The sequence below is a fragment of the Leptinotarsa decemlineata genome, unplaced genomic scaffold (assembly GCF_025532065.1).
Source record: "Leptinotarsa decemlineata unplaced genomic scaffold, Ldec_3_MD MMD2_tig00000035_RagTag_RagTag, whole genome shotgun sequence".
In the NCBI taxonomy this organism is placed as follows: domain Eukaryota; kingdom Metazoa; phylum Arthropoda; class Insecta; order Coleoptera; family Chrysomelidae; genus Leptinotarsa; species Leptinotarsa decemlineata.
This window is the reverse complement of record NW_027412540.1, coordinates 15,853,190-15,880,427: the sequence shown is the minus strand read 5'-3', so window position 1 is coordinate 15,880,427 and position 27,238 is coordinate 15,853,190. Positions and strand designations below refer to the sequence as shown.

Sequence of the window (27,238 nt, the reverse complement as noted above, 5' to 3'; positions counted from 1 at the left end):
GGTATTTAAAAAATACCTTTTTGGCTCTCTACTCATTTTTCAGTATATTAAAATGGGACACTTCCAAAAATGGAAAAAAGAAACTGTGAATATAAAAAAAATTGTATTTGTACTTTGTAACCACTAAAAAAATTAAATTTACCATTGACAACAAAAATTTCCGGTTATTTTATTTCTCGTTGGTTACCCTGAGCAGTATAAGTAGGCGGGATTTTTTTAAATAATCAAGACAAAAAGGTTAGTTTTGCGTAAATCAAGACCTTTGTACCTACTCCGTTTGAATAGACATGGCTAACTGCGACTGAATAGAAGCAATAGCCAATAATTGATAGAGAGAAAGAGAGAGAGAGTTAGAAGGTTAGGTTAGGTTAGGCAGAAACTTGAAGGAAAGCAAACTTGAACTGAAAATTCAACTATTTTTATCGGTTTTTCTAATATGAAATACCTTGGCGTCGTAATGGATAAACACCTCAGATAAGACATGCGTAAGCCAAAGAAATCATTAGAAAAATTAGAACACTTCCAGCGGCTGCGGCTTGAAAAAAATGTGGCAACTTTCAAATATGGTGAATTGGATATGAAATTGAATGGGGAACAGTTTTGATTATTTGAGCTTTTTTGAGACGTTTTCGAGATGTTCCAAGAAATGTGTTTTCGAAAATGTAAATCAGGTGTTAACGAAAATATCTGATGATTGTGTACACACCTCATTCCATTTGGTATAACAATTCCTGTATTGTAATATTGACAATTTTACAGGGCACTACTTTACTAAAACTAACGTTAATGCGATTTTCCTCGAATGTCAACAAACTGGTTTAATAACGCTGAATCTTTTGTAAAAAGTATTAGAGTTATAAAATCGGATTCATTCAAGAACTGGGGTCCGGAACGTAAAACATAATGTCGAGAATCTCTCAGAAAATTTTCTTCTGGCCAATTTTTCTAGTAAAATCTACATTAGCCATTGAGGAAAACATTGACATACCCACATCCCCGAAACTTATTGCATTTTTGAAAAAAAAGATACTGTTGATCAATGCGACATGCTTGTGATGACTATTACAAACTAAGAAAATGGTAAAAGAAAGGTTACAGTTACAGATGAACATTGTGACAGAGTGAATCCTTTAGAATTATTTCAACTTAAGACCGAAGCATTGTTATCATAAAATATTTTGAAAAGAACTGGCCGATACTTGATGAAAATCCATATTGAAACTCATTAATACAGTTTATTGTATGATTTTCACTATAGAGGGTTTTACGAAAACCACGACACGTGTTTCGCTCTAGTGAAAGTCATGCAATAAAGTGTATTAATGAATTATAAAATATTTTTGTAGATTATAAATTAGAAAAGTGTATAGTACAAGTGGTTGGTATGCATAAATTTGCGAATATAACTAGCTTGATCGCAAAATACCTCAATTTGTCAAACGAGTTATAGTAGACCAGGCATTGTTAGCGGCGCAACACTACAAGTGAATGCCGGCGCAGATATTCTGTCTTCGAAACAGCATGGGGGGCAGAAATTAGTAATCCTCAACAGTCGCCAAGGGATAACATAAACGTACCTATCAAAACTTTTTAGCGAAAAACTGTATACAGGGTGTTTCAAATTCGATCCTCACCATTGGGATCTCGGAAACTATGAGAGATACGAAGATGGTTAAATTGGGGCAAGATGCGCATTTACCTGACTAACAATATGCCGTTGAGAAAGCTATGAAATTCGGAGTATATCCGGAGATATCTGAAGAAAACAGAAATTTCGGAAAATGGTTTTTATTTTTTTTAGCTTTATTTTTCGAAGTATTCGAAAATAAATTGCACTTCCACTTTTTCCCTTTCCCAACTTTATTTTTTCTTATGGGCGCTACATTAGATTCTTTCTGTTTTGAATAGAACCAGATTCTACCATTTCAATGATGTATCATAAGTTATCATTATTTTTCGAAAAATTAGAGATATTGAAAAAAATTAATTCTTATCATAATAGGCTTTGACTTTGATGTTTCTAAATTGGATTTTCAATTTGTTCAATTTGTATTACTGTACAAGTCATTGAATTTTTGGCGAAAAATTAACAAAAAAGTGATATGAAACAAATGTATTACAAATACGATAGAAACAGTGTTAGGACATCGGAAATGTATTTAAACTTGTATCCTAAAAGACGACAACCACAGTTGAATGGGAAAGTAAAGAAAATTTTATAAATGAAGTATGTATGATATAAGTTAGACATTGTGTCCTTTTCAATAAAAATTAATAATTTGAAGATAAACATCAACCCGAAATGAATATTCGTCATACAAGTGCTCAAAAATATACAATACAATACACAATCTCAAAAATTGCAACCAGGTGATCCCTAAAGTCACTTAGAATTTTGTAATCGGCTAATAAGAAGACCTGATTTTCCCGTTTTCCTGGAAAATTTAATTTGGACAGATGAAAGCACTTTTACGAATTGTGGGATATTCAACCGAAATAACGAACACATTTGGAACATAAACAACCCCAGGCAGTTCCGATAATTTCGACCTCAAGTGCGATTTAGTATTAAAGTGTGAGCAGATACAACTTTGGGTCCTCATTTATTTGACGGTATTCTGAATGGAGAAACATATCACCAGTTTTTCGTCGATTTTCGAAGACTATTTGGATGATCTACCTTTGGCTAACTATAACAACATCTGGTTTCAACATAATGGTGTTCCATCGTTCACTACCAGACGAGTATCTAATTACCTGACAAAGGTTTGGTGATCAATAGATAGGGAATAATGAGCTGGTGAGGTGGCCAGCAAGATCTCCAGACTTGAGTGTTATGGATACATTCTTATGGGGTACACTGAAAAATAGAGAAAATTAATAATGCAGTGAAAAATATTCGAAGAAGGGCGAAGAAGGGGAAAGGTATTTTTTCATTGGCTTTTCAAACGAACCAAACTTGGTGAGATTTTGATCCAATAACTTGAACATAGTTCGATGGGATTGACGTCTTCCGGGATACAAGTTTAAATACATTTCCGATGTCCTAACACTTTTTCTATCATATTTGTAATAAATTTGTATCATATCTCTTTTTTCGTCATTCGTGAAAGCCATTTTTGCCAAAAATTCAATGACTTTTACAATAACAAAATGTCAAATTGAAAGTCAAATTTAGAAACATCAAAGTCATAGCCTGTAATGATAAGAATTAATTTTTTTTAATATCTCCAATTTTTCGAAAAAGAATGATAAGTTTTGATACATCATTGAAAAGGTAAAATCTGATTCTATTCAAAATAGAAAGAATTCAATGTAGCGCCCATAAGTAAAAATAAAGTTTATGATGGTGGCCGGAAAACGAAACGTCAGATAGCAAATCTGAAAACATCATTATGTAGCAGGGAAGAAGTGGCAATGTGAAAGCGCAATTTATTTTCGAATCCTTCGAAAAATAAAGCCAGAAAAAAATTAAAACCATTTTACGAAATTTCTGTTTTTTTCGGATATCTCCGGACATACTCGGAATTTCAGAACTTTCTTTGTTTGGCTTTCTTTCATATTGTTAGTCAGGTAAATGCGCAACTTTGGCCCAATTTAACCATCTCCGTATCTCTCTCATAGTTTCCGAGATCCCAATGGTGAGAATCGAATTTGAAACACCCTGTATTGTCTCGCCTGCTTGCTAGCCTCTACTGCGCCTCAGACTTCTCAGTTTTTCGTCCTTGGCACACAAAAAAATATATGTTCCTTGAAGTTTTCCATTTTATAGCTCATAATTTAGGAACAGTTACTCAAATATGATGTTTTGGCAACAAAGCTGGTTAGGGACGTGTTTTGTAAAGATACTTACGTTTTTCAAGTTTGTTATATAGTCTAGTGATCCAAATGACAAGAACAGTATGTTGGGTAACAGGATCAAATTATCTCAAAAAAATGTATTTTTTGCCAACGTTTCGAATTCAATAAAATCATTTTTTAGTAATCGAAAAAGAGTGTTTCCATGTCAAAGCTATGACTATATTTAAAAATCATCAGATGTGTTAGGGATGCACCCAAAAATAAGCGTTGACAAAGTAGGGCATGATTTACTACAAAACTAACTTCTTGTTCAATAAATTGATAGTATTTCTGAGTTGTCCACAAAATCAAATTCTTACAAACGAGAAAACGTTTCTATTCTGAATAGAAAAGGGCGATTTGCTTGAAAATATAGAAGTATTGTTCAAAATGTAAAAGTTATAAAAATAAAGTTGATATATCCAAACGGGTTGATTGACAAAAATAATTCAGACAGAAATATAAGTAGTTTTGAACTTGATAGAACTAACGAGAAGTATCTATTCTAACTTATCATGCAAACAAAAAACTGCAAAGAAACCATTCAGGTACCTATCTATGCGTTATAATTGAAGGCGTTCAATACTCACAAATGTAACCCTTGAACTATTTTTATGTACAGTGTCATCCCCAAAATATGCACCATATGGGAAACTTATTTATTAAGGGGTTTTCGACAAAAACTTACTCTTGATAAAAGTTTGTGCATTCCCTAAAACTAAACATGCACCAACAAAATACAGTAAACATACGTACCTAATATACGAGAGCCTTCAAATATTTGATTTTGAGACATGAGTGAAGTATTTTTATTTTGAAAAATCTCGAAAAATGTTATTTGGAAAAGTTGAGTGAAATTTTATTTTTTACCCATTTTTTTAAATGGAGACTACGAAAAAAAAATTGCCAAAACGATAAATAGACAGCATCCTGTATATGACGGTTTATTTTGAAAGCCTGTAATATTGCGAACTATACAATTATGGTGTTAACCACAGTCAATTTTTTTGAAGAGTGAAATAATTTTCAAAGTTTTTGGTGCAAAGTTATTTTTATTTTTTGTTAACACCGAAAATTACTCAAAATTATACAGTATTGTAACAAGAACTTAACATTCAATAATATCAAATCACAAAACATCTAAATAAAATAGGTATTTTGGAACAAACTGTTTAAAAAAAATCTATTTGAAATCTGTTTTTCCGTTAATCAGCTGTTGCCCCCATACAAACTACAACTCTCAGAAGTTGAGAAACTTGTGCAAGCTGAGTACTAACAAGGTCTTACCTTTTAACATGTGATTCCTAAAACGGAACTCATTGATTTTCTGGAGAATTATTTCGAACAAGAAAATCTCCAGAAAATCAATGAATTTGTCCCAAAATACCTCTTTTATTTTGATGTTTTGTGATTTGATATTACTAAATATCATTGGCGTGAAGTTATCCACAGATTTCTGGCCACACATGCCGACGTAGAGGAAAATAAAAATCTGTGGTTGGGATACAAAATTATTAGCACCCGTACTAATATCTGTGGCTGGAAATACCTATTCACTATAGGTTGAACGTGAAATTATTAAGACTATTTGGTGTTCAACATTTTTATAGAGTCTTGAGTAGATTAAGGCGTTGATAATCCTTTTCTCATCAACAATACAGATTCAGGGAAAAATAAAATTGAAAATATTAGACTTACTTTCCAATACCCTATATAGAAATGATATCCTATGATGTGCGTCAATCAAAATCACACAACTTCCATAGTTTCTTGGGAAGATCAACTTGGTGATAACAGTTTTCTTGCCATCTAAACAGATTTCGAAAAAGAAATTGTTGAAACAATCAGACTCATTTTTTGAGATTCCTTGTATCCATGAAAACCACACAACTCTTATAGAATCTTGAATAGATCAACACAGTGAAAACCGTTATCTTGTTACCCATACAGATTTCGAAAATAAAATTGTTGAAACGATCAGAGCAACTTTTTCAACCCCTTGAAGAATTGAAACCAGATAATGTGCGTGCATAAAAATCGCATGAGTCTTATGGAATCTTGGGTAGATTGACGTAGTGATAACAATTTTCTTGTCACCCGAACAGATTTCGAAAACAAAAATGTTGAAACAATCAGACTCATTTTTTGAGATTCCTTGTAGAATTGGAACCAGAAGATGTGCGTTCATGAAAATTACACAACTGTTATAGAATCTTAGGTAGATCGATATAGTGAAAACCGTTTTCTTGTCACCCATACAGATTTCGAGAAAAAAATTGTTGCAATAATCAGACTCACTTTTTAAAACACCTTGTAGAATTGGAAATAGAAGATGTGCGTTCATGAAAATCACACAACTGTTATAGAATCTTGGGTAGATCAAAAAAGTGAAAACTGTTTTCTTGTCACCCATACAGATTTCGAGAAAAAAATTGCTGCAATAATCAGACTTACTTTTTAAAACACCTTGTAGAATTGTAAATAGAAGATGTGCGTTCATGAAAATCACACAACTGTTATAGAATCTTGGGTAGATCGATGAAGTGAAAACTCTTTTCTTGTCACCCATACAGATTTCGAGAAAAAAATTGTTGCAACAATCAGACTCACTTTTTAAAGCACCTTGTAGAATTGGAAGCAAATGATGTGCGTTCATGAAAACCACACAACTGTTAAAGATTTTCCGGTAGATCGATATAGTTTAAACCGTTTTCTTGTCACCCACACAGATTTCCAGGAAAAAATATTGAAACAATCAGACTCACTTTTTAATACACCTTGTAGAATTTCATGCGTTCATGAAAATTACACAACTGTTATAGAATCTTAGGTAGATCGATATAGTGAAAACTGTTTTCTTGTCACCCATACAGATTTCGATAAAAAAATTGTTGCAACAATCAGACTCACTTTTTAAAGCACCTTGTAGAATTGGAAATAGAAGATGTGCGTTCATGAAAATCACACAAACGTTATAGAATCTTGGGTAGATCGATATAGTGGAAACTGTTTTCTTGTCACCCATACAGATTTCCAGGAAAAAATATTGAAACAATCAGACTCACTTTTTAGAACACCTTGTAAAATTGGAACTAGAAGATGTGCGTTCATGAAAATTACATAACTGTTATAGAATCTTGGGTAGATCGATATGGTGCAAACCGTTTTCTTGTCACCAATACAAATTTCGAGAAAAAAATTGTTGCAACAATCAGACTCACTTTTTAAAACACCTTGTAAAATTGTAAATAGAAGATGTGCGTTCATGAAAATAACACAACTGTTATAGAATCTTGGGTAGATCAATAGAGTGAAAACTGTTTTCTTGTCACCCATACAGATTTCCAGGAAAAAATAATGAAACAATCAGACTCACTTTTTAAAGCACCTTGTAGAATTGGAAATAGAAGATGTGCGTTCATGAAAATTACACAAACGTTATAGAATCTTGGGTAGATCGATATAGTGGAAACTGTTTTCTTGTCACCCATACAGATTTCCAGGAAAAAATAATGAAACAATCAGACTCACTTTTTAAAGCACCTTGTAGAATTGGAAATAGAAGATGTGCGTTCATGAAAATTACACAAACGTTATAGAATCTTGGGTAGATCGATATGGTGCAAACCGTTTCCTTGTCACCCATACAGATTTCGAGAAAAAAATTGTTGCAACAATCAGACTCACTTTTTGAAACACCTTGTAAAGTTGTAACTGGGAGATGTGCGTTCATGAAAATTACACAACTGTTATAGAATCTTGGGTAGATCGATATGGTGTAAACCGTTTTCTTGTCACCCATACAGATTTCGAGAAAAAAATTGTTGCAACAATTAGACTCACTTTTTAAAACACCTTGTAGAATTGTATATAGAAGATGTGCGTTCATGAAAATTACACAACTGTTATAGAATCATGATTAGATCCATATAGTGTAAACCGTTTTCTTGTCACCCACACAGATTTCCAGAAAAAAATATTGAAACAATCAGCCTCACTTTTTAAAACACCTTGTAGAATTGTAAATAGAAGAAGTGCGTTCATGAAAATTACACAACAGTTATAGAATCTTAGGTAGATCGATATGGTGTAAACCGTTTTCTTGTCACCCATACAGATTTCGATAAAAAAATTGTTGCAACTATCAGACTCACTTTTTAAAGCACCTTGTAGAATTGGAAATAGAAGATGTGCGTTCATGAAAATCACACAAACGTTATAGAATCTTGGGTAGATCGATATAGTGGAAACTGTTTTCTTGTCACCCATACAGATTTCCAGGAAAAAATATTGAAACAATCAGACTCACTTTTTAGAACACCTTGTAAAATTGGAACTAGAAGATGTGCGTTCATGAAAATTACACAACTGTTATAGAATCTTGGGTAGATCGATATGGTGCAAACCGTTTTCTTGTCACCAATACAAATTTCGAGAAAAAAATTGTTGCAACAATCAGACTCACTTTTTAAAACACCTTGTAAAATTGTAAATAGAAGATGTGCGTTCATGAAAATAACACAACTGTTATAGAATCTTGGGTAGATTAATAGAGTGAAAACTGTTTTCTTGTCACCCATACAGATTTCCAGGAAAAAATAATGAAACAATCAGACTCACTTTTTAAAGCACCTTGTAGAATTGGAAATAGAAGATGTGCGTTCATGAAAATTACACAAACGTTATAGAATCTTGGGTAGATCGATATATTGGAAACTGTTTTCTTGTCACCCATACAGATTTCCAGGAAAAAATAATGAAACAATCAGACTCACTTTTTAAAGCACCTTGTAGAATTGGAAATAGAAGATGTGCGTTCATGAAAATTACACAAACGTTATAGAATCTTGGGTAGATCGATATGGTGCAAACCGTTTCCTTGTCACCCATACAGATTTCGAGAAAAAAATTGTTGCAACAATCAGACTCACTTTTTGAAACACCTTGTAAAATTGTAACTGGGAGATGTGCGTTCATGAAAATTACACAACTGTTATAGAATCTTGGGTAGATCGATATGGTGTAAACCGTTTTCTTGTCACCCATACAGATTTCGAGAAAAAAATTGTTGCAACAATTAGACTCACTTTTTAAAACACCTTGTAGAATTGTATATAGAAGATGTGCGTTCATGAAAATTACGCAACTGTTATAGAATCATGGGTAGATCCATATAGTGTAAACCGTTTTCTTGTCACCCACACAGATTTCCAGAAAAAAATATTGAAACAATCAGCCTCACTTTTTAAAACACCTTGTAGAATTGTAAATAGACGATGTGCGTTCATGAAAATTACACAACTGTTATAGAATCTTAGGTAGATCGATATGGTGTAAACCGTTTTCTTGTCACCCATACAGATTTCGAGAAAAAAATTGTTGCAACAATCAGACTCACTTTTTAAAACACCTTGTAGAATTGTAAATAGAAGATGTGCGTTCATGAAAATTACACAACTGTTATAGAATCTTGGGTAGATCGATATAGTGTAAACCGTTTTCTTGTCACCCATACAGATTTCCAGGAAAAAATAATGAAACAATCAGACTCACTTTTTAAAACACCTTGTAGAATTGGAACTAGAAGATGTACGTTCATGAAAATTACACAACTGTTATAGAATCTTAGGAAGATCGATATAGTGGGAACTGTTTTCTTGTCACCCATACAGATTTCGATAAAATAATTGTTGCAACAAACAGACTCATTTTTTGAGATTCCTTGTAGAATTTGAACCAGAAGATGTGCGTTCATGGAAATCACATAACTGTTATAGAATCTTGGGTAGATCGATATGGTGCGAACCGTTTTCTTGTCACCCATACAGATTTCGAGAAAAAAATTGTTGCAACAATCAGACTCACTTTTTGAAACACCTTGTAAAATTGTAAATGGGAGATGTGCGTTCATGAAAATCACACAACTGTTATAGAATCTTGGGTAGATCGATATGGTGCAAACCGTTTTCTTGTCACCCATACAGATTTCGAGAAAAAAATTGTTGCAACAATCAGACTCACTTTTTGAAACACCTTGTAAAATTGTAAATGGGAGATGTGCGTTCATGAAAATCACACAACTGTTATAGAATCCTGGGTAGATCGATATGGTGCAAACCGTTTTCTTGTCACCCATACAGATTTCGAGAAAAAAATTGTTGCAACAATCAGACTCACTTTTTGAAACACCTTGTGAAATTGTAAATGGGAGATGTGCGTTCATGAAAATTACACAACTGTTATAGAATCTTGGGTAGATCGATATGGTGCAAACCGTTTTCTTGTCACCCATACAGATTTCGAGAAAAAAATTATTGCAACAATCAGACTCACTTTTTGAAACACCTTGTAGAATTGGAACCAGAAGATGTGCATTCATGAAAATTACATAACTGTTATAGAATCGTGGGTAGACTGATATAGTGAGAACCGTTTTCTTGTCACCCATACAGATTTCGAGAAAAAAATTGTTGCAACAATCAGACTCACTTTTTAAAACACCTTGTAGAATTGGAACCATATGTTATGTGTTCATGAAAATAACACAGCTCTTATAGAATCTTGGGTGAATCGATATAGTGAAAATCGTTTTCTTGTTACCCACACAGATTTACAGACTCAAAATATGAGTCTGATGCAACAATTTTTTTCATCGAAATCTGTATGGGTGACAAGAAAACGGTTTTCACTATATCAATTTACCCTAGATTCTATAACAGTTTTGTAATTTTCATGAACGCACTTCTTCTGGTTCCAATTCTACAAGGTGTTTTAAAAAGTGAGTCTGATTGTTGCAACAATTTTTCTCTTGAAATCTGTATGGGTGACAAGAAAACGGTTTTCACTGTATTGATCTATCTAAGATTCTATAACAGTTTTATAATTTTCATGAACGCACATCTTCTGGTTCCAATTCTACAAGGTGTTTCAAAGAGTGAGTCTGATTGTTGCAACAATTTTTCTCTCGAAATCTGTATGGGTGACAAGAAAACGGTTTCCACTATATCAATCTATCCTAGATTCTATAACAGTTGTATAATTTTTATGAACGCACATCTTCTGGTTCCAATTCTACAAGGTGTTTTAAAAAGTGAGTCTGATTGTTCCAACAATTTTTCTCTCGAAATCTGTATGGGTGACAAGAGAACGGTTTCAACTATATTGATCTATTCAAGATTCTATAACAGTTTTGTAATTTTCATGAACGCACATCTTCTGGTTCCAATTCTACAAGGTGTTTTAAAAAGTGGGTCTGATCGTGTCAATATTTTTTCCTGGAAATCTGTATGGGTGACAAGAAAACGGTTTACACTATATCGATCTACCCAAGATTCTATAAAATTTATGTAATTTTTATGAACGCACATCTTCTAGTTCCAATTCTACAAGGTGCTTTAAAAAGTGAGCCTGATTTTTGCAACAATTTTTTTCTCGAAATCTGAATGGGGGACAAGAAAACAGTTTTCACTTTATCGATATACCCAAGATTCTATAACAGTTGTGTGATTTTCATGAACGCACATCTTCTATTTACAATTTTACAAGGTGTTTTAAAAAGTGAGTCTGATTGTTTCAATATTTTTTTCTGGAAATCTGTATGGGTGACAAGAAAACAGTTTACACTATATAAATCTACCCAAGATTCTATAACATTTGTGTAATTTTCATGAACGCACATCTTCTAGTTCCAATTCTACAAGGTGCTTTAAAAAGTGAGCCTGATTGTTGCAACAATTTTTTTCTCGAAATCTGTATGGGTGACAAGAAAACGGTTTCCACTATATCGATCTACCCAAAATTCTATAACAGTTATGTAATTTTTAGAACGCACATCTTCTAGTTCCAATTCTACAAGGTGTTTTAAAAAGTGAGTCTGATTGTATCAATATTTTTTCCTGGAAATCTGTATGGGTGACAAAAAAACGGTTTTCACTTTATCGATCTACCCAAGATTCTATAACAGTTGTGTGATTTTCATGAACGCACATCTTCTAGTTCCATATTGGAACTAGAAGATGTGCGTGTTTTAAAAAGTGAGTCTGATTGTTTCAATATTTTTTTTCTGGAAATCTGTATGGGTGACAAGAAAACAGTTTACACTATATAGATCTACCCAAGATTCTATAACAGTTGTGTAATTTTCATGAACGCACATCTTCTGGTTCCAATTCTACAAGGAATCTCAAAAAATGAGTCTGATTGTTTCAACATTTTTGTTTTCGAAATCTGTTCGGGTGACAAGAAAATTGTTATCACTACGTCAATCTACCCAAGATTCCATAAGACTCATGCGATTTTTATGCACGCACATTATCTGGTTTCAATTCTACAAGTAGTTTAAAAAGTTGGTCTGATCGTTTCAACAATTTTATTTTCGAAATCTGTATGGGTAACAAGATAACGGTTTTCACTGTGTTGATCTATTCAAGATTCTATAAGAGTTGTGTGGTTTTCATGAATACAAGGAATCTCAAAAAATGAGTCTGATTATTTCAACAATTTCTTTTTCGAAATCTGTTTAGATGACAAGAAAACTGTTGTCACCAAGTTGATCTTCACAAGAAACTATGGAAGTTGTGTGATTTTGATTGACGCACATCATCGGATATCATTTCTATATAGGATATTGGAAAGTAAGTCTAATATTTTCAATTTTATTTTTCACTGAATCTGTATTGTTGATGAGAAAAGGATTATCAACGCCTTAATCTACTCAAGACTATAAAAATGTTGAACACCAAATACTCTTAATAATTTCACGTTCAACCTATAGTGAATAGGTATTTCCAGCCACAGATATTAGTACGGGTGCTAATAATTTTGTATCCCAACCACAGATTTTTATTTTCCTCTACGTCGGCATGTGTGGCCAGAAATCTGTGGATAACTTCACGCCAATCTAAATATCAAGTTTTCGTTTCGATACTCTATAATTTTGAGTAATTCTCGGTGTTAACAAAAAATAAAAATAAATTTGCACCAAAAACTTTGTAAATTATTTTACTCTTCAAAAAAATTGACCGTGGTTACCACCATAGTTGTGTAATTCGTAACATTACAGGATGCTGTCTAATTATCGTTTAAGCAAATTTTTAAAAAATGGGTAAAAAAAGTTAAACGTCACTTAGATGGCCATGACTTCAAATCTAGATGATTTTTTAATGCTGAACAACTTTTCCAAATAACATTTCCCGAGATTTTCCAAAATAAGGGTACTTTACTCTTGTCACAAAATCAAATATTTGAAGGCTCCTCGTATATTACGTATGTTTTACTGTATTTTGTTGGTGCCTGTTTAGTTTTAGGGAATGCACAAACTTTTATCAAGAATAAGTTTTTGTCGAAAAACCCTTAATAAATAAGTTTCCCTTATGGTGCATACTTTGGGATGACACTGTAGATGATTCAAATATTGAAAAATTTGTTATATATATTCACTGAAAGTTTGTATGCTCATAAGTTAAAAAAAAATAAAATCTGTTTTTCCGTTAATCAGCTGTCTCCCCCATACGAACGACAACTCTCAGAAGTTGAGAAACTTGTGCGAGCTAAGGACTAACGAGGTCTTACCTTTTTACGTGTGATTCCTAACACGGTACACCAGTTGAAATCCAGTTGATAAAATTTAAGAAAATCTGTGTGTGAATTGGATATATTGAATGAATAGCTTTATCAATTCAAGTCCATTTGAAATAATTCTCATGTAATGTAAATATAATTTCTCATTCATAACTGAAAATTTTATCCATTGTAGGAAATCCTCAGTCTGAATGCAGTGTGAATATATATAGATTCAGATCGCCGAACGATTTCCAAGCAAGTCAAGTAAAAATAACTATTATAGAAAAACATTTTCATTGTATGTATTTTTGTCAAATATATCTAAAAATATTATACTAGAATGTTTATGCAAACCGTAGTATTTCTAGGTGAATCGAGATTTACAAAACCAGTTCAAATTAAGCGCTATTTGCACTCCAATGACCTCACAACCCCTGAAATACACCATTCTACAACCCCTTCGCCTTCGCCATTGTTTAGGCGATTTTTAGCCGAACCACAGGGAATGTGCCCGTCCTCTAGTCATTTAGACATGAATTTACGAGTTCTTTGGTGACATATGGCAAAAGCTCCGCCATCTACCAACGGCGGCGTCAACTACTACTAATTTCGTTAGTGTTCATGAAAGATTTCTGCAAGACAAAAACAAGATGCGGACACTGCCTCTATTAATGATTGAAGGCAACCACGAACATTTTTGCCGCGAGAAGGCGCTGAGGGGCTTAGGATCACTTGTGGTTCTTTCGTTATTTTCATATGGATAAAATGAGTTTATTTGGTTTATGCAACAAGAAGTTGAAAAATCTTTTGAAGAATGGATGCGGAAGATATTAAGCTGCAATCTGACTACTACTGGAGCCTAGTCAGAGCTGATTTCTTATGTGTCTTAATAGAAATGGTTGTGAATATTATACCTATGTGTTTCCATTTTTTAAATCGATGAGAAGTAAAAATTAAAATTGTGAACTAAAAATATGTTAGCAATGAAAATTGAGATGAAATAATGAAGAAAGATGCAAAATAAGAATACATCTTACAAATCGAACTAGTTCACGATGTTTCAGTTGTCAATATCCATAATCGCCTTCGGCTGTCTAATTTTCCAAATACTATTTTTTTTTACCTCGTCATATTTTTATATTTCATAATTAAAATTTTTCTTTAGTTTTTTTTTCTCAGGTAGATTCCCTTGTTAACTTGTCTTCATTCGGGGTAAAATGTTATTTACACTTGGTAAGCCATATATTTATCGTTTAGAAATTTTGATAGGAGCTACTCGCATATCCAAGACGTCCTGAGCAAATCAGATGGCATGTCTTGACATGAGAAATGAGATTAATCTAACTTTGTACCCACGTTGATAGACGGCGCAAAAATCGCGCGTATTTTGTTCAGATGTTTAATTTATGGATCATAATCTTTCACCTAATATCAATTCATTTCCGAATCCGAATGTAAACAACTTTGAAAATTGACATTGTCAAGTAATGTCAGTTGTGGTGTACTCACCCCCTCTGTGAATGGAATACTGAAACTTATTGGATCTCTTTATTATTTCTTATCCAGAGTGCCGTAAGTCCGAGAGTTTTTGACAAAATATTTTACATGGGAAAAGGGGTCAAGTATTCACACCAGGGATATTCTATGCAACCATCATAAAACCGATGGAACAGTTGAAGGGTAGGCAGTCCTATTTAACCAAATAAAATTAACATAATGATCAAATTATTAATAGCAGGGGAGACCACGATGCAAAATGGGAATTTACTCGAGCGTCATTGAGACATATTAGGTTGCAAATCTTAGATGATAAGAAGAAACAGATTTTATATAATATATACCTTTTCATCGGTGGGGGAAGCGGCTATATATTTTTAAATATGTAAAAAAATACTGTTGCAAGGACATACTCGAGCGCGTCAGATATTGATAGCATCAATGTCCTACGTATTTTTAATAATGTTGGTATGTAAATCTGATCGTTTGCATGATGTGGGTGGTTGTACGTAAGGCTTAAAAGTGAAAAGAAAAAAAATTTAATCGAGCGCGTCAGATTTTCTAAGGGGGTGTTAAGTGCAAAAAAAAATGTGTTAATAATCTGACGATTTCGATCTAACGCAAACTCGCGGCCATTATTATAATGTGCAAAAAAAATTCGCCATTTTGAAATACTCAAGCGCGTCAGATTCAGATATATATGGTTCATCTTTATGTTTTAGACGTGCTGTCTCATAATCTGACGATTATCTAGACGGATTCGCTTAATCTGACAAAAACAATATTTTTTTTAAAATTTTTCAATTCATTGAACTTAATTAATTGAAAAGCTTAGGAAATAGCATGCAAATAAATAAATGGATGTTTTTTAAGTAGAATACTTGTATTTATGAGAAAATAATTTTTTTAAATGCTCAAAAAAATTTAATCTCTTATAATCAATTGATTAATTAATGAAGAAAAGTAAAAAACATAGAAAGTTTAATTCCTCTTTTCTTCATTGATTTCTACCATGTAGTAATGGCTACATCTATCAATTAATCATCATCTCCGAACGAGTCTCTGTGATCAGCTGTGATGGCGTCATTGCAACAGAATTCAGAGTGGGGACGGAGTGAGAGAGTAATAGATAGAGAAAAAGTGAGAGCAATAGAAACTCGGAGAGGGAATTATTATAGGTATTACACAGCTGCACGCATTAAACTTTATTGACGAATTTGTGTTATTTCGGCTTGCAGAAATCGTCAGATTATATATTTTTCGTTATCCTTGAATCATTTCCTTCAAAATAAAAAAAATTAGCTACGCTCGAGAATGTCGAAATGACGTTATTTTTTTACAATTTTGCTACCCTCCCCTTTCTTTACGTCACTCTCAAATTGTCAGATTACTGGAATATACACTTTTTAGCAGGTAATTAACTCACCCTACCTTAATCTGATGCGCTCGAGAATTTCCGATATTTTTTTTTTAACTAATCTGATCCTTTATTCCTCACAGGCGACCTTATATATGGGGCTCATATTTGGTGGAGGTACTTAATCGGGTACAAGGTATCCCCCTGTATATTGATCTGCCGCGCTTTAGTAAATCCCAAATTCCCCGCTTGGGCTCCCCTATTATAAGGAATGCCACATTTATATGTTATATTTTCTAAAAAATTATCGATTATTTTCATTTATATTTTCGTATATAGTTATAAGTGTATAAACATATATGAAGATGTTAGTTTAAAAATAGTAACGATTCTTCTTAATATCAAAAACGTACATAACACTGGGAGAAACCGTAATTCCAAAGAAACTGAAAAATTATGAAACGTAAATGATGACTATCTCTACCCTCACTAGTAACTTGGAAATATATTAAAATAATATTTTATCATGTAATGTTTCAAAGAATTGCAAATTTGCAGCAACCTCATCTTTCAATTCACAAAATATTTGAGAACCCATGTAAAATAGAACTCAAGTTCTTTCTCTATTTCGTCATTTTCTACTAAATTGAAAAGGATATATTTTCAGGAGAGATTTTTTTTGGGAAAGAAAAGTTTATGGCTTTTTACTTCTCCATCTTAATGCAAAAAATGTTATAAACTTCCGAAGGAGGGAAGGAAGGAAGGAAGGACAGACGGACGAATGGATGGAAGGAAGGAAGAGAGCAAGCAATTTAATTCAACATGAACTCATGCATATAAGTTACTTTCAGATAAAAACTGGAAGAAAAAGCCCATTGGTAACATTTTTTGTAAAAGATGGAGAAGTAGAGAGCCAAAAACCTCTCTTTCCCATAATCTACTACTGATAACTAGTAATTCATATATATCATGAGTTTTCTATACTCAAAGTCTTATTCGTTTGAATCAACAAGCATGACTCTCAAAAGAATCATACTTGACAAAATTTCATAATTTTTTGAGTTTTATTTTCATATGCCAGGGATGCTAAACTGCAACCTTTGAGTTTCTTCCAAATGTTTCAAAATATTTTTTCACAATGTAATTTTTGTCAAGTGAGATGGGATAACCTTCAAATAATGAAGCAATTTTTCTTCCCTTTGATTTTTGAGATATTGCTGAATTACTTACTTTATGCTGTTTCAGCTCTTCATTGATTCGTTTCAAGTTTTGTATCTGAAAAAAATTGTAAGCAAATTAAATTCACATAGATACAAAGTTCCGATATTGAAATGCAGTATTATTTACATTCTGTTGCACTGAAATGAACCATAAAAGTTGTGATGTTGATGGAGTTTCATTAAACTATTTTGTACTTAAATAAAAAATAATTGATTTCACAAATTGTCAACAAAAATTTCACTTCAATTTTACAGCTAATTCAATGCCACTGTGCTGACCTACAGAAATGAAAATATTAAATCATGAATGGATAATTCATTAACTAGTTCACAGTTACCTGTCCACAAGGAATGGAGTTATCAAGTCTTGAAAGTACTTACTTGTAACTCCTGCTCGGCACAGAGATGTTTTAATTTATCATAATCGTAATTATGTTCAGCAGTTCCTGTGGAAAAAAAGGGCAAAATGTCTTAAGCAGGTAATGAAAACACCCAGTAATTATAGCAAATAAGTATGTTGACTTTTCCAACAGGTAATAAATCATAATTTATACCTTCATTATCATCATCAGCCAAAACATTGCTGGCAAAATTTGTAAGTTGTCCTTTTAGACTATTGAAACCTTCGTTCAAATTTAGCCAAGACATAATAAGGTTTTTAATTGCAACAGGAACTGAAGAAAATAATTATGGAACATAAAACAGTTTCACCATTGTTTATTTACAAGTTCGAATCCAAATTTACTTGCCACTTGCCAACACACTGCTTGAAGTTTGACTCTTGACTTTCCAAAGTTTTTAATTTTGACGTATTCAGAAATATTTAGATTTGACATTTGAATTTAAAAAGTATTTTCGCTGTGTCTATTATTCCGGTATTAAACGAAGGTCTCGCGACAGTTAGGACTTGGCACCCGTAATGTGCCTTACTTTCTTTTATGTAATTTAACTAGACAGAGAAATAACAGATTTACTGCCGCGGCTAGCGGTAAGGCAGTGAATCAATTTCACTAGTTCGGACTTTCATTGTCTACTATATAAAATGATTTAAAATCCCTAACAACTAAAAACGAAGAAATAAAAATGAATAGCTGAAAAATACAATTATATTAAGCAAAATAAACCTGAAATGAAATAATAGTGAAATAAAATACAAGTAAAATACAACAATTGAACAAAAATAAATAAAAATAAAGAAATGAAAAAAGAGAATAAAAAAAGTTAGATTCCATTTTTAATTTTATTTATTTTTGTTCAATTGTTCTATTTTACTTGTATTTTATTTCACTATTATTTAAATTCAGGTTTATTTTGCTTAATATAATTGTTATTTTTCAGCTATTAATTTTTATTTCTTATTTTTTAGTTGTCTCTGGGATTTCAAATCATTTTATATAGTAGACAATGGAAGTCCGAACTAGTGAAATTCATCATGAAACATTGTCTATCACCTTCAAACAAGCAGTGAATCAGTTTCTCTGCTGTGTGTCCGATTGTTTGTACAGTATATTTAAAAAATCTAAATGAAATAGAAATTGTTTCTATAACGGATATAACTCAACATTATATATTTATTTTATGTTTATGAATCACTGTGAATTCATTTTCATGAAAAATATAATTAAAGGCAGATATTTACAAAAAGGACAATTACCAGAATCTTTTATGTAGCTACGTTGGGAGAGATGAATGTTTCGGAATTTCATTTTAAGGTATTTATTCCTCCTCGATACAGCCTTGGTTTTCGCTTAGCGCATCTGTGAATGTAATTTCAAAGTACGTTGGAATAAAGAGTGACGTAGATCGAGTGTTTTCTTCAAAATATTTTATATAGGGAAGGGTCCAAGTGATAATACCCTAATTTTAGCTTTCTACTGTGCCCTGATATTTCTATGCATTTTGACTTTCACCAACAACCAGGTGATTTTAACGTGACTCAATGCGCAAGTCTAAGGAAACCAGCATTCAGCATGTCATTAGAATTAGAAGGCGTAGATTTTGTATAGGGTTCTTCGCATCGATGGTTTAAGGTTATGTCGATAGTACTTCGTCTATATACTAACCCTACTGCCTCCTGTTTATAAACTTTAATTACAAAATATCAGGAACAACTTACTAGAAGTCTTCTATCTTTTTCCAATAATGCTGTCTTCAATCTTCTCTTTCTAAAGGCCAATCCAATATTTGTTACCTCTATCTTTGTATATACTCTATATACAAAGCCTCTATGTCAAAAATCAGCTGTTTGTTTTTCTCGGCGGCCGGTTTTAAAGTTATTGCTTTTAAGTTATTGTAGTGTTGTAATAAAAAATATTTGGTGCTCATCTGTCTAATCTAAGACGATTTCGAAATGTCTGGTAATTTTTGGCAAAGTTCTCATCAGTAAGTTGCATATTTTTTTACTATACATTAATTTGTTACTGAAAATTAAATCGTTGTCTGTGTGACCTTATTCTAAAAGACATTTCCTTCATTCTAGTCAACAGTGGCTTTTAGATAAGCAAGACTTGATAAGAGAAAGGCAACACGATCTATCTATCCTACAAGAAGAAGAATATCAGAAAATTTTTATATTTTTTTCTAGTGGTGAGTGAAAACACTTTCTAGACTCATAATATTTAGCATTTATATCCTTCATTGCAATTATACTTCAATATTAGTTTTTTGAATTAGATGAAACATGTACTATTTCTGTTTTCTATTTCAGTAAACTATAAAAGGTATCTTCTTATTTTCATATTGCGTGATTCGACTAGTTGTAAGATCAGTTGGGAGTCGTGCGTTAGAGCAAATTCCAAAAGAACATTCTCTACATAACGAGTGTTTTGAACTTGAAACAAATTATGGAAGTCGCACATATTCGATAAGGCTGTTTGTAGGGTGATTTCCACTGCAGTCGCCGAAACTGAGGGAACAGATACAGAATCCAATTGATGTGATGACCAGTGAGCATTTGGAAGGTTGAAATCGCCAAATAAATGAATATGTGCATTGGGCTATCATTGATGATTCTGGAGATCTAGGAGGAAGGGAAACAACGAATAATGTTATGTGTGTTGTTTTCAATGGCAATGAACAGATCCTCTATGGTGTTATTTCACTGCAACTCTTGGCAGGGAATTGTTTTCTTTATCGATATGAGTACTCCACCTCCTCTATTGAATGGGCTTGTCTTGAAAGAGCGGTGTTGTAGTTAACAAGATTCAGTTTGGCATTTGTTATATCTTGAGTTAGCCATGTTTCTGTTAGGATCAAGACATTGAACAATGAAATGGCCTAATTATATTGGAGAGAGCAGAATTTAGAATGAAGGCCACTAATGTTTTGATAATACATGTTTGGAAGTTTGTGGGGAAGATGTTTCTTGTTTCATTTGATGATTCCGGAAATGCCGTTGATGTACTTCCATTTGGCATGGTTTTCACCATGCTCAATATAGTATTTCAGTTCAAGTTGTAGTGATCTGAACTGTGCCATTTGCATGGGTGTTAGATCGCTGTTAGGATGGATTTATGCAGCATCAACTTTCATTTCCACTTCACAGGTATTTTATTCAGCTCTTATTGTTTCCTGCACTACGCATGCATTCATCAAAGTTCATATCATAAAATCTCAAACAACAAAGTCAACTTAGTGATACCCAATTCCTCTAACACAGGTTGAATTTTGTCAACACCTTGTACAATACAATTTCTTCAAATCATAAACAATACATATAATTTTTTAAATTGTGATAGAATTAAAAGCAGGTGCAAAAGTGATTTACACTTTCACTAACTTGACTTTCCAGAATGAAAATCAAAGTATTTCTTATAGAACAACTACATCTTTCCTAGAGAGTTGAAATAAAAATGAAGTTTATATTGCATAAATCCCTCTTTATATTCTAGAGTACAAACAAATACTCCAAATTATAGAATGGCCTCACTAAATTTATATTATGTATATTGATATATTGTGTTTATAATTTCCAGTAATACAAACATTGGGAGAGCAATTGAAACTCAGACAACAAGTTATAGCCACCGCCACTGTATATTTTAAGAGGTTTTATGCAAGGAACTCGTTGAAATGTATTGATCCGTTATTATTGGCACCAACTTGTATTTTTCTATCATCAAAGGTTGAAGAATTTGGAGTCATATCAAATAATAGACTTGTCACAACATGTCAAACAGTCAGTAAGTATGATATTTTCAACCAAAACCATCTAAATCTCAACTAACTTTTTTCAGTCAAAAATAAATTTGGGTATGCATATACACAAGAATTTCCTTATCGGACCAACCACATTTTGGAGTGCGAGTTCTACCTTTTAGAAAATTTAGACTGTTGTCTCATTGTGTATCAACCCTATAGACCTCTTTTACAGCTGGTTCAAGATATTGGTCATGAGGAACAACTCCTTACTTTGGCATGGAGAATTGTTAATGATTCGTTAAGAACTGATGTTTCTTTGCTATATCCTCCATATCAAATAGCAATAGGTTGTCTGCAAATAGCCTGTGTTATTCTTCAAAAGGACCACAAAGCTTGGTTTGCGGAACTTAACGTAGATATAGAAAAGATTCAGGAAATAGCAAGGTATATTATAAATTTGTTCGAATTGTGGAAAACATATGATGAGAAGAAGGAAATACAAGGGTTACTGAGCAAAATGCCCAAACCCAAACCTGCTCCTCAAAGATAGTGTGATGGATGATTAAACAAGTATTACAAATATACGCTTAATGTTTTTTAAAAAATATATGAACTGATGAACTTTCAGCAATAATCATAATTACTTTTCTTCTCCAACTGTACTGAGTAGTTAACAAGAATTTTTGATAGAAAGTTCTCATTCATACAATACATTCAAATCCATTGGATTAACATGCACTCACTTTTTACCTAGAAAAATGAAATAAATGTATTTCTTATTTTCTTTGAAAATTAAATTGTGAAATTTCATTATCGATCAATATTTTTTTTAAACATCAATTATAGTATTAATAATAATAATTCCTTATTTTCAGGACATAGAGAGTACTAATAGAAACCTTCATAATATTAAAGTGATAAATATTCGTTCAATGAATACACATTGTCAATTATATCACACTCAAACCTATCAGCATCAATTTTGACTTCATTTCAATGAGAAGTTTGCTGTAAATTCTTAACCCGAGTAGTACTAAGACTTGACAGAATTGTCAAACTAATAAAAAGGAATATGAAATTTGGGAATTAATAATAATATCGTCTTTATTATTTCATAACTGAAACAAAAAACACAACATAATGTATATATTCAACTTAAATTGAAATAATGGGCCAAGTTCATCGTCTGTAATGAAATACATCACAGAAAATATTCTTCCACTCCTTTTAAAACTATTTATAGATGAATTCAGAATCAAAGGATTCCTGCACCCTGTTTAAGCTATTTATATTACAATATTTTTATGTACAGTTGTTCTAAATTGACATATTTTTTCAGGTTGATACTTCACATATTTTAACATATGAGATAGATTAGATTGACACAAAATTAGATTAACACAAAAATCAGATTGACACAAAAAATCTAGATAAATACAAATTATTAGTACTAAAACCTGTTGGAAACTAAAACAATGAACAAATTTGAAGACAATAAGAATCTTCGTTTTATAAAAAAACTATTTGATCTTCAATGCATGCCTAGTCTGAGTTAATATAATTTTACATTTGAACAGTTTAAAGCAAAGCAGGAGTTCTTATAAGGCCCCTCTTGTAAGCAGTTGGTTTTAAAAACAGTGTTCAACAAACAAAACAAGCGTTAAAAACAAAAAATATATTTTTAGAAGAGATTAATTTTTGGGAAAGAGTGTTTTTGACCCTATTTCTCCATCTTGATACAAAAAACGTGGGAATCTTCCAAAGAAAGGAAGGAATCAATTTAAAAAAATTAACTCTATACAAAGATGTGTAGATCATGCAAAGTATTATCAAAGTAGTTTCAATAGACGTACTGAAGATAAAGGTATACTCCACTTTATTTTTTGCCAGCATAACTTCAAAGGCTCCTCTTTGAAGCTATTAGATTCAATATGAAACAAGGAGAAGCAGCCAATAATTACGTTTCCTCTATTGAATTCAATCTGCTGCACTTCCCTATTTGATCAATAACAAAAATTTTGGTACCTCCAGAGTTGGTTCAGGGTGCGTATATGGGGTTGATTATCCGAGTCTAGCACATTAACCAGCTTTTTCATTGTCTATGATATTTAAGTGTCATGGCACCCAGTACAGAGTCAATCTGTTTCTGTCTCAGTTCTTTGTAGCTTTTCCTGACCAGTTTATTCACCTATTAATGTAGTTAATCAAAGATGCTCATTTTTAAGATAGTTGAATGTAGTTATAGGTTAATCTTCAGTAATCTCATCATCCCAATAATCAGTACGTTTCAATTATGAAGAAAAAAGTCAAACGCATAATAATTGGATAGTCAGTCGGAGTTGATTTTAATCGAACTGCTTGCTTGATACCTGTTTTCTGGGTTGTAGGCAATTAATTGGTTATTCAAATATTCAGTCTCAGAGTTGTTAATGTACAACAAATAATGGATGGAAATGAGTTTCATTCACTACAAATCAAAATATTCAATATTGACTTACAAAACCAAATTTGAAGAACTGAATATCTTCACTGTATACATAAAAAATAGATTTATTATAGACCATTACCTCTCAATGTCTATTCTAATAAAAGCTTTTTTTTCTATCTTGTTCTTTCTGGTAATATTTTTTATCTTTAAGGAAAACAATCAATCAATCGAACTCACAGACCTGTTAACAATAGTTAGGAAGGCACTAATCATGGAAACCTATTCCCCTTTTCATAAAATCATAGAACCAACGTGGTCTGATAGATAGAGCGTAACTATTGGAAGATTAACTTCAAAAATTATTTATTTTTTGATGGTAACAAATTATGCCTTCTCATATTGCTCAAAACCCCATCCAAAGAAGCTGTTTTCTTTTAGCACTTCCTTTCAATGTTTCTTCTCCTTTGTTGCGAATTTTCAGTTTTGGTGAGGAAACTTCATCCATAAAATCAAAGTCGGACTGTTCTTCAGGTCTACAAATTTTAAAAGACACAGAAATGTCTTGGAATTCAAGTAAATGATTATCTTACTCTTTAGAGTCCTGCTCCTGTTCTGGCTCTTCATTGATTTCGGGAGAAGGTGATTTATACCCTGGACATTTCCAACTGAGTTCCTGCATTTCACCTTTTACTAACATGGTATATAGTCGGTCTATTTCCTCAGGGTTAGGTTCCCATGGTCCTTTACATTCTTTAAATTCTTCGTCAGAACATTCTATATCCCATTCCTCATCCATTTTAAATATTTACAGACTTTCAATTCATTTAGTCAGTCAGACACTAGTAATATTTATAAAAAGTGCATAGAAACCACAGTAACAGAAACTCTGTGCCCTGGTATTTAACAGATTGGTTTTTGTTTTGTCAAAAACTCTCGGCGCAAGAATTAGATTGAGCCAACTTTGTACACACGTTGATAGATGGAGAAATAATCGAAATCTGTTGCTCGTATTCGGATCTTCAATTTAAGGACCATAATGTAAAATATCTTCCGCCCAATATAAATTTATTCCCAAATGTAAATAACAATTTGGCATTGTCAAGCAGTGTCACATTCAAGTATATTCGACACTTTTGTGAATTGGAGCCTGAAACGATCTCTTTATTATTTCTTCATCAAAAGTGCCGTAAAACGAAAGTTTTTGACAAAATATTCTACATGGGGAAAAGTTCCATTTGATCACACCAAGGATATTTCATGCATATTTACAAAAACTAAGTTACTGGGTTTTTTGTGGTTAACTTTTTGCCTGGGGTGGAGCATCTAGGGACAGTTGCAACTTGGCTCCCGTGTTAGGACGGAACAAACTCGACCTTTTTTTTTTTTTTTTTAAATGAATCGCAATAGACCAAATTGAATAAGCTTTTTGTTCAGGAATATTTATTAGAAAATGAATGAAAACAGCAAATTAAACTCAAAAATGGACAAACAACAACTTCTTATGACAACTGACAATAGTAATGTAATGTAATCAACTTAAAGAAAAAAAAAAGAAATGCATCTGCTGCTAACAAAATCCTTATTGATGTGGATTAAATAATGAATACAAAGAAATCGACTCTCAAACTGCAAATGAAACTAAAACATGGAAAATACAAACATCATCTACATAAGGTGGAAAAAATAAATGTGCTTTAAATGAAGTTCTTATCGGATATAGTCCTTTATTGTGGACCTCTTGAAGATGATCACTTGGTGATCGAAAGACGTGTCGAGGTGTTAAAATAAGGGTTTGGTGTTGGGAAAAAACTCCAGTAATATTCATTACTACACCAAAGGTTCCAAACAGTGCATCACACTATATAAATTTTTATACTTATCACATATATACATACACAAATGTACATCAAGTTTTACTAAATGTAGAAATTCATCATATATAGGTGGGATTATTGGTTTTCACACTTCATTTAAATTTGTTGGTAGAAGTTTCTCTTATATTCCTCGGTAGCAAGTTATAGTATAGAAATAACATCCAGCCCATTCTGGCGACCACTTATGAGATAGATTTCGAAAACTTTTCAAATGTGTGTTAATGTAATTTCTTGTCGAATAACTGTGAATATCAGAGTTTTTTCGATATTTTTAATATTATTATGAAAGTACACTAATATTTTCAATAAATAAATTATCAGTACTGTAAGTAATTTATTCTCTTTAAAGACTGATCTACACGATTCTCGATATTCTAGATTGAAAATCAATCGTATAATTCTTTTTTGATAAATGAATACTTGACTACATTCCGTTGCTTGCCCCCATATGATTATGTTATAACTAATTGCTGAATGGGCGAGAGCATAGTAAACATTGATTAGCGATGCTTTGCTCAGAGTCCACTTCAGTCTGTAAATAGCAAAAAATGTTTGATTCAATTTTTTGCACACATAGTTGATTTGTTCAGATCAAGTCAATTTTTCATTAATCATAATCCCAAGATATTTAAAGTTGATGCTTATAGGTACTTTAAAATCTTCAATTTCGACAGTAATTTGTTCACTGGCCAACCGTTTCAATGAAAATTGCATGTATTTTGTTTTCTCTAAATCGACAAATAACTGATTGATATTAGGTACACCAAAGTACAAAATCTTCAATAACATTGTCACTTTTTATGGAAACTTCTTGGGACGTATCCCCTATATTACTACTATTGAAGTATCATCTGCATGCATGAACAACCGATCCCCTTTGATGAAGTTAGGCAAGTCATCCATTTACAGGAGAAAAAGAGATTTGAGTGTACTACCTTGTGGGGTCCCAATTTTGATATAGCTGTTTCGATTTCTCATAAACGAAACCAGCCAATCATCATTTGTAGATTAATCTGAGTCAACAACAAAGAAACTTTATTATAGTCTATACGAAATCAGCTAAATATTTCCGACGTCCGGTTACTATTTAGTTTTTATGCCATTCGAATTGACTTCGTATATACTTTCTATACCTGAAAACATATTTGAGCGATGTAAAATTATAGTCCATTGTGGCCGATCTGTTCAGATGGGTCGTTGTCAGCTTGCCGTTAGCGAAAGTAATGACGTTGTGAGTGACGTCTTTGCCGTAATCATAACGACTGCGCTCGTTATGTGGAACGGCCAAAGGAACATTTGGAACGCACTGTATGGGTTGTTT

The 27,238-nt window shown here is 32.5% G+C and overlaps 3 protein-coding genes across 3 annotated transcripts in view; 1 reads left to right on the top strand and 2 right to left on the bottom strand.

Moving 5' to 3' along the window:
* Gmap (Golgi microtubule-associated protein) overlaps positions 1-18,271 on the bottom strand; it is a 110,475-nt gene extending 92,204 nt beyond the window's left edge. Inside the window, 3 exon segments of the mRNA XM_074171960.1 lie at positions 17,486-17,530; positions 17,857-17,921; positions 18,030-18,271. Coding sequence (XP_074028061.1) covers positions 17,486-17,530; positions 17,857-17,921; positions 18,030-18,123 — 204 coding nt within the window. The 5' untranslated portion in view covers positions 18,124-18,271.
* A 1,239-nt stretch (positions 18,272-19,510) lies between these two features.
* Positions 19,511-22,430, top strand: CycC (Cyclin C). The gene is made up of 4 exons (XM_023163933.2): positions 19,511-19,857; positions 19,955-20,061; positions 21,450-21,656; positions 21,711-22,430. Exons 1-4 carry the CDS (start codon positions 19,826-19,828, stop codon positions 22,163-22,165), a joined length of 801 nt encoding a protein of 266 aa, XP_023019701.1. The 5' UTR covers positions 19,511-19,825; the 3' UTR covers positions 22,166-22,430.
* Positions 22,431-24,389: 1,959 nt separating this feature from the next.
* Positions 24,390-25,104, bottom strand: Pa1 (PTIP binding protein Pa1). The gene is given in 3 exon segments (XM_023163934.2): positions 24,390-24,479; positions 24,482-24,576; positions 24,634-25,104. Coding segments are annotated over 3 exon segments (378 nt in total). The 5' UTR covers positions 24,840-25,104; the 3' UTR covers positions 24,390-24,402.
* Positions 25,105-27,238: the final 2,134 nt, after the last annotated feature.

Bases quoted from the DNA above. Each gene is read 5' to 3' on its own strand.
- CycC (XM_023163933.2), top strand. From the start codon at position 19,826: ATGTCTGGTAATTTTTGGCAAAGTTCTCATCA. The intron at 20,062-21,449 runs GTGAGTGAAAAC...TATAATTTCCAG, and splicing joins TTTTATATTTTTTTCTAGTG to TAATACAAACATTGGGAGAG. The intron at 21,657-21,710 runs GTAAGTATGATA...AACTTTTTTCAG, and splicing joins CACAACATGTCAAACAGTCA to TCAAAAATAAATTTGGGTAT.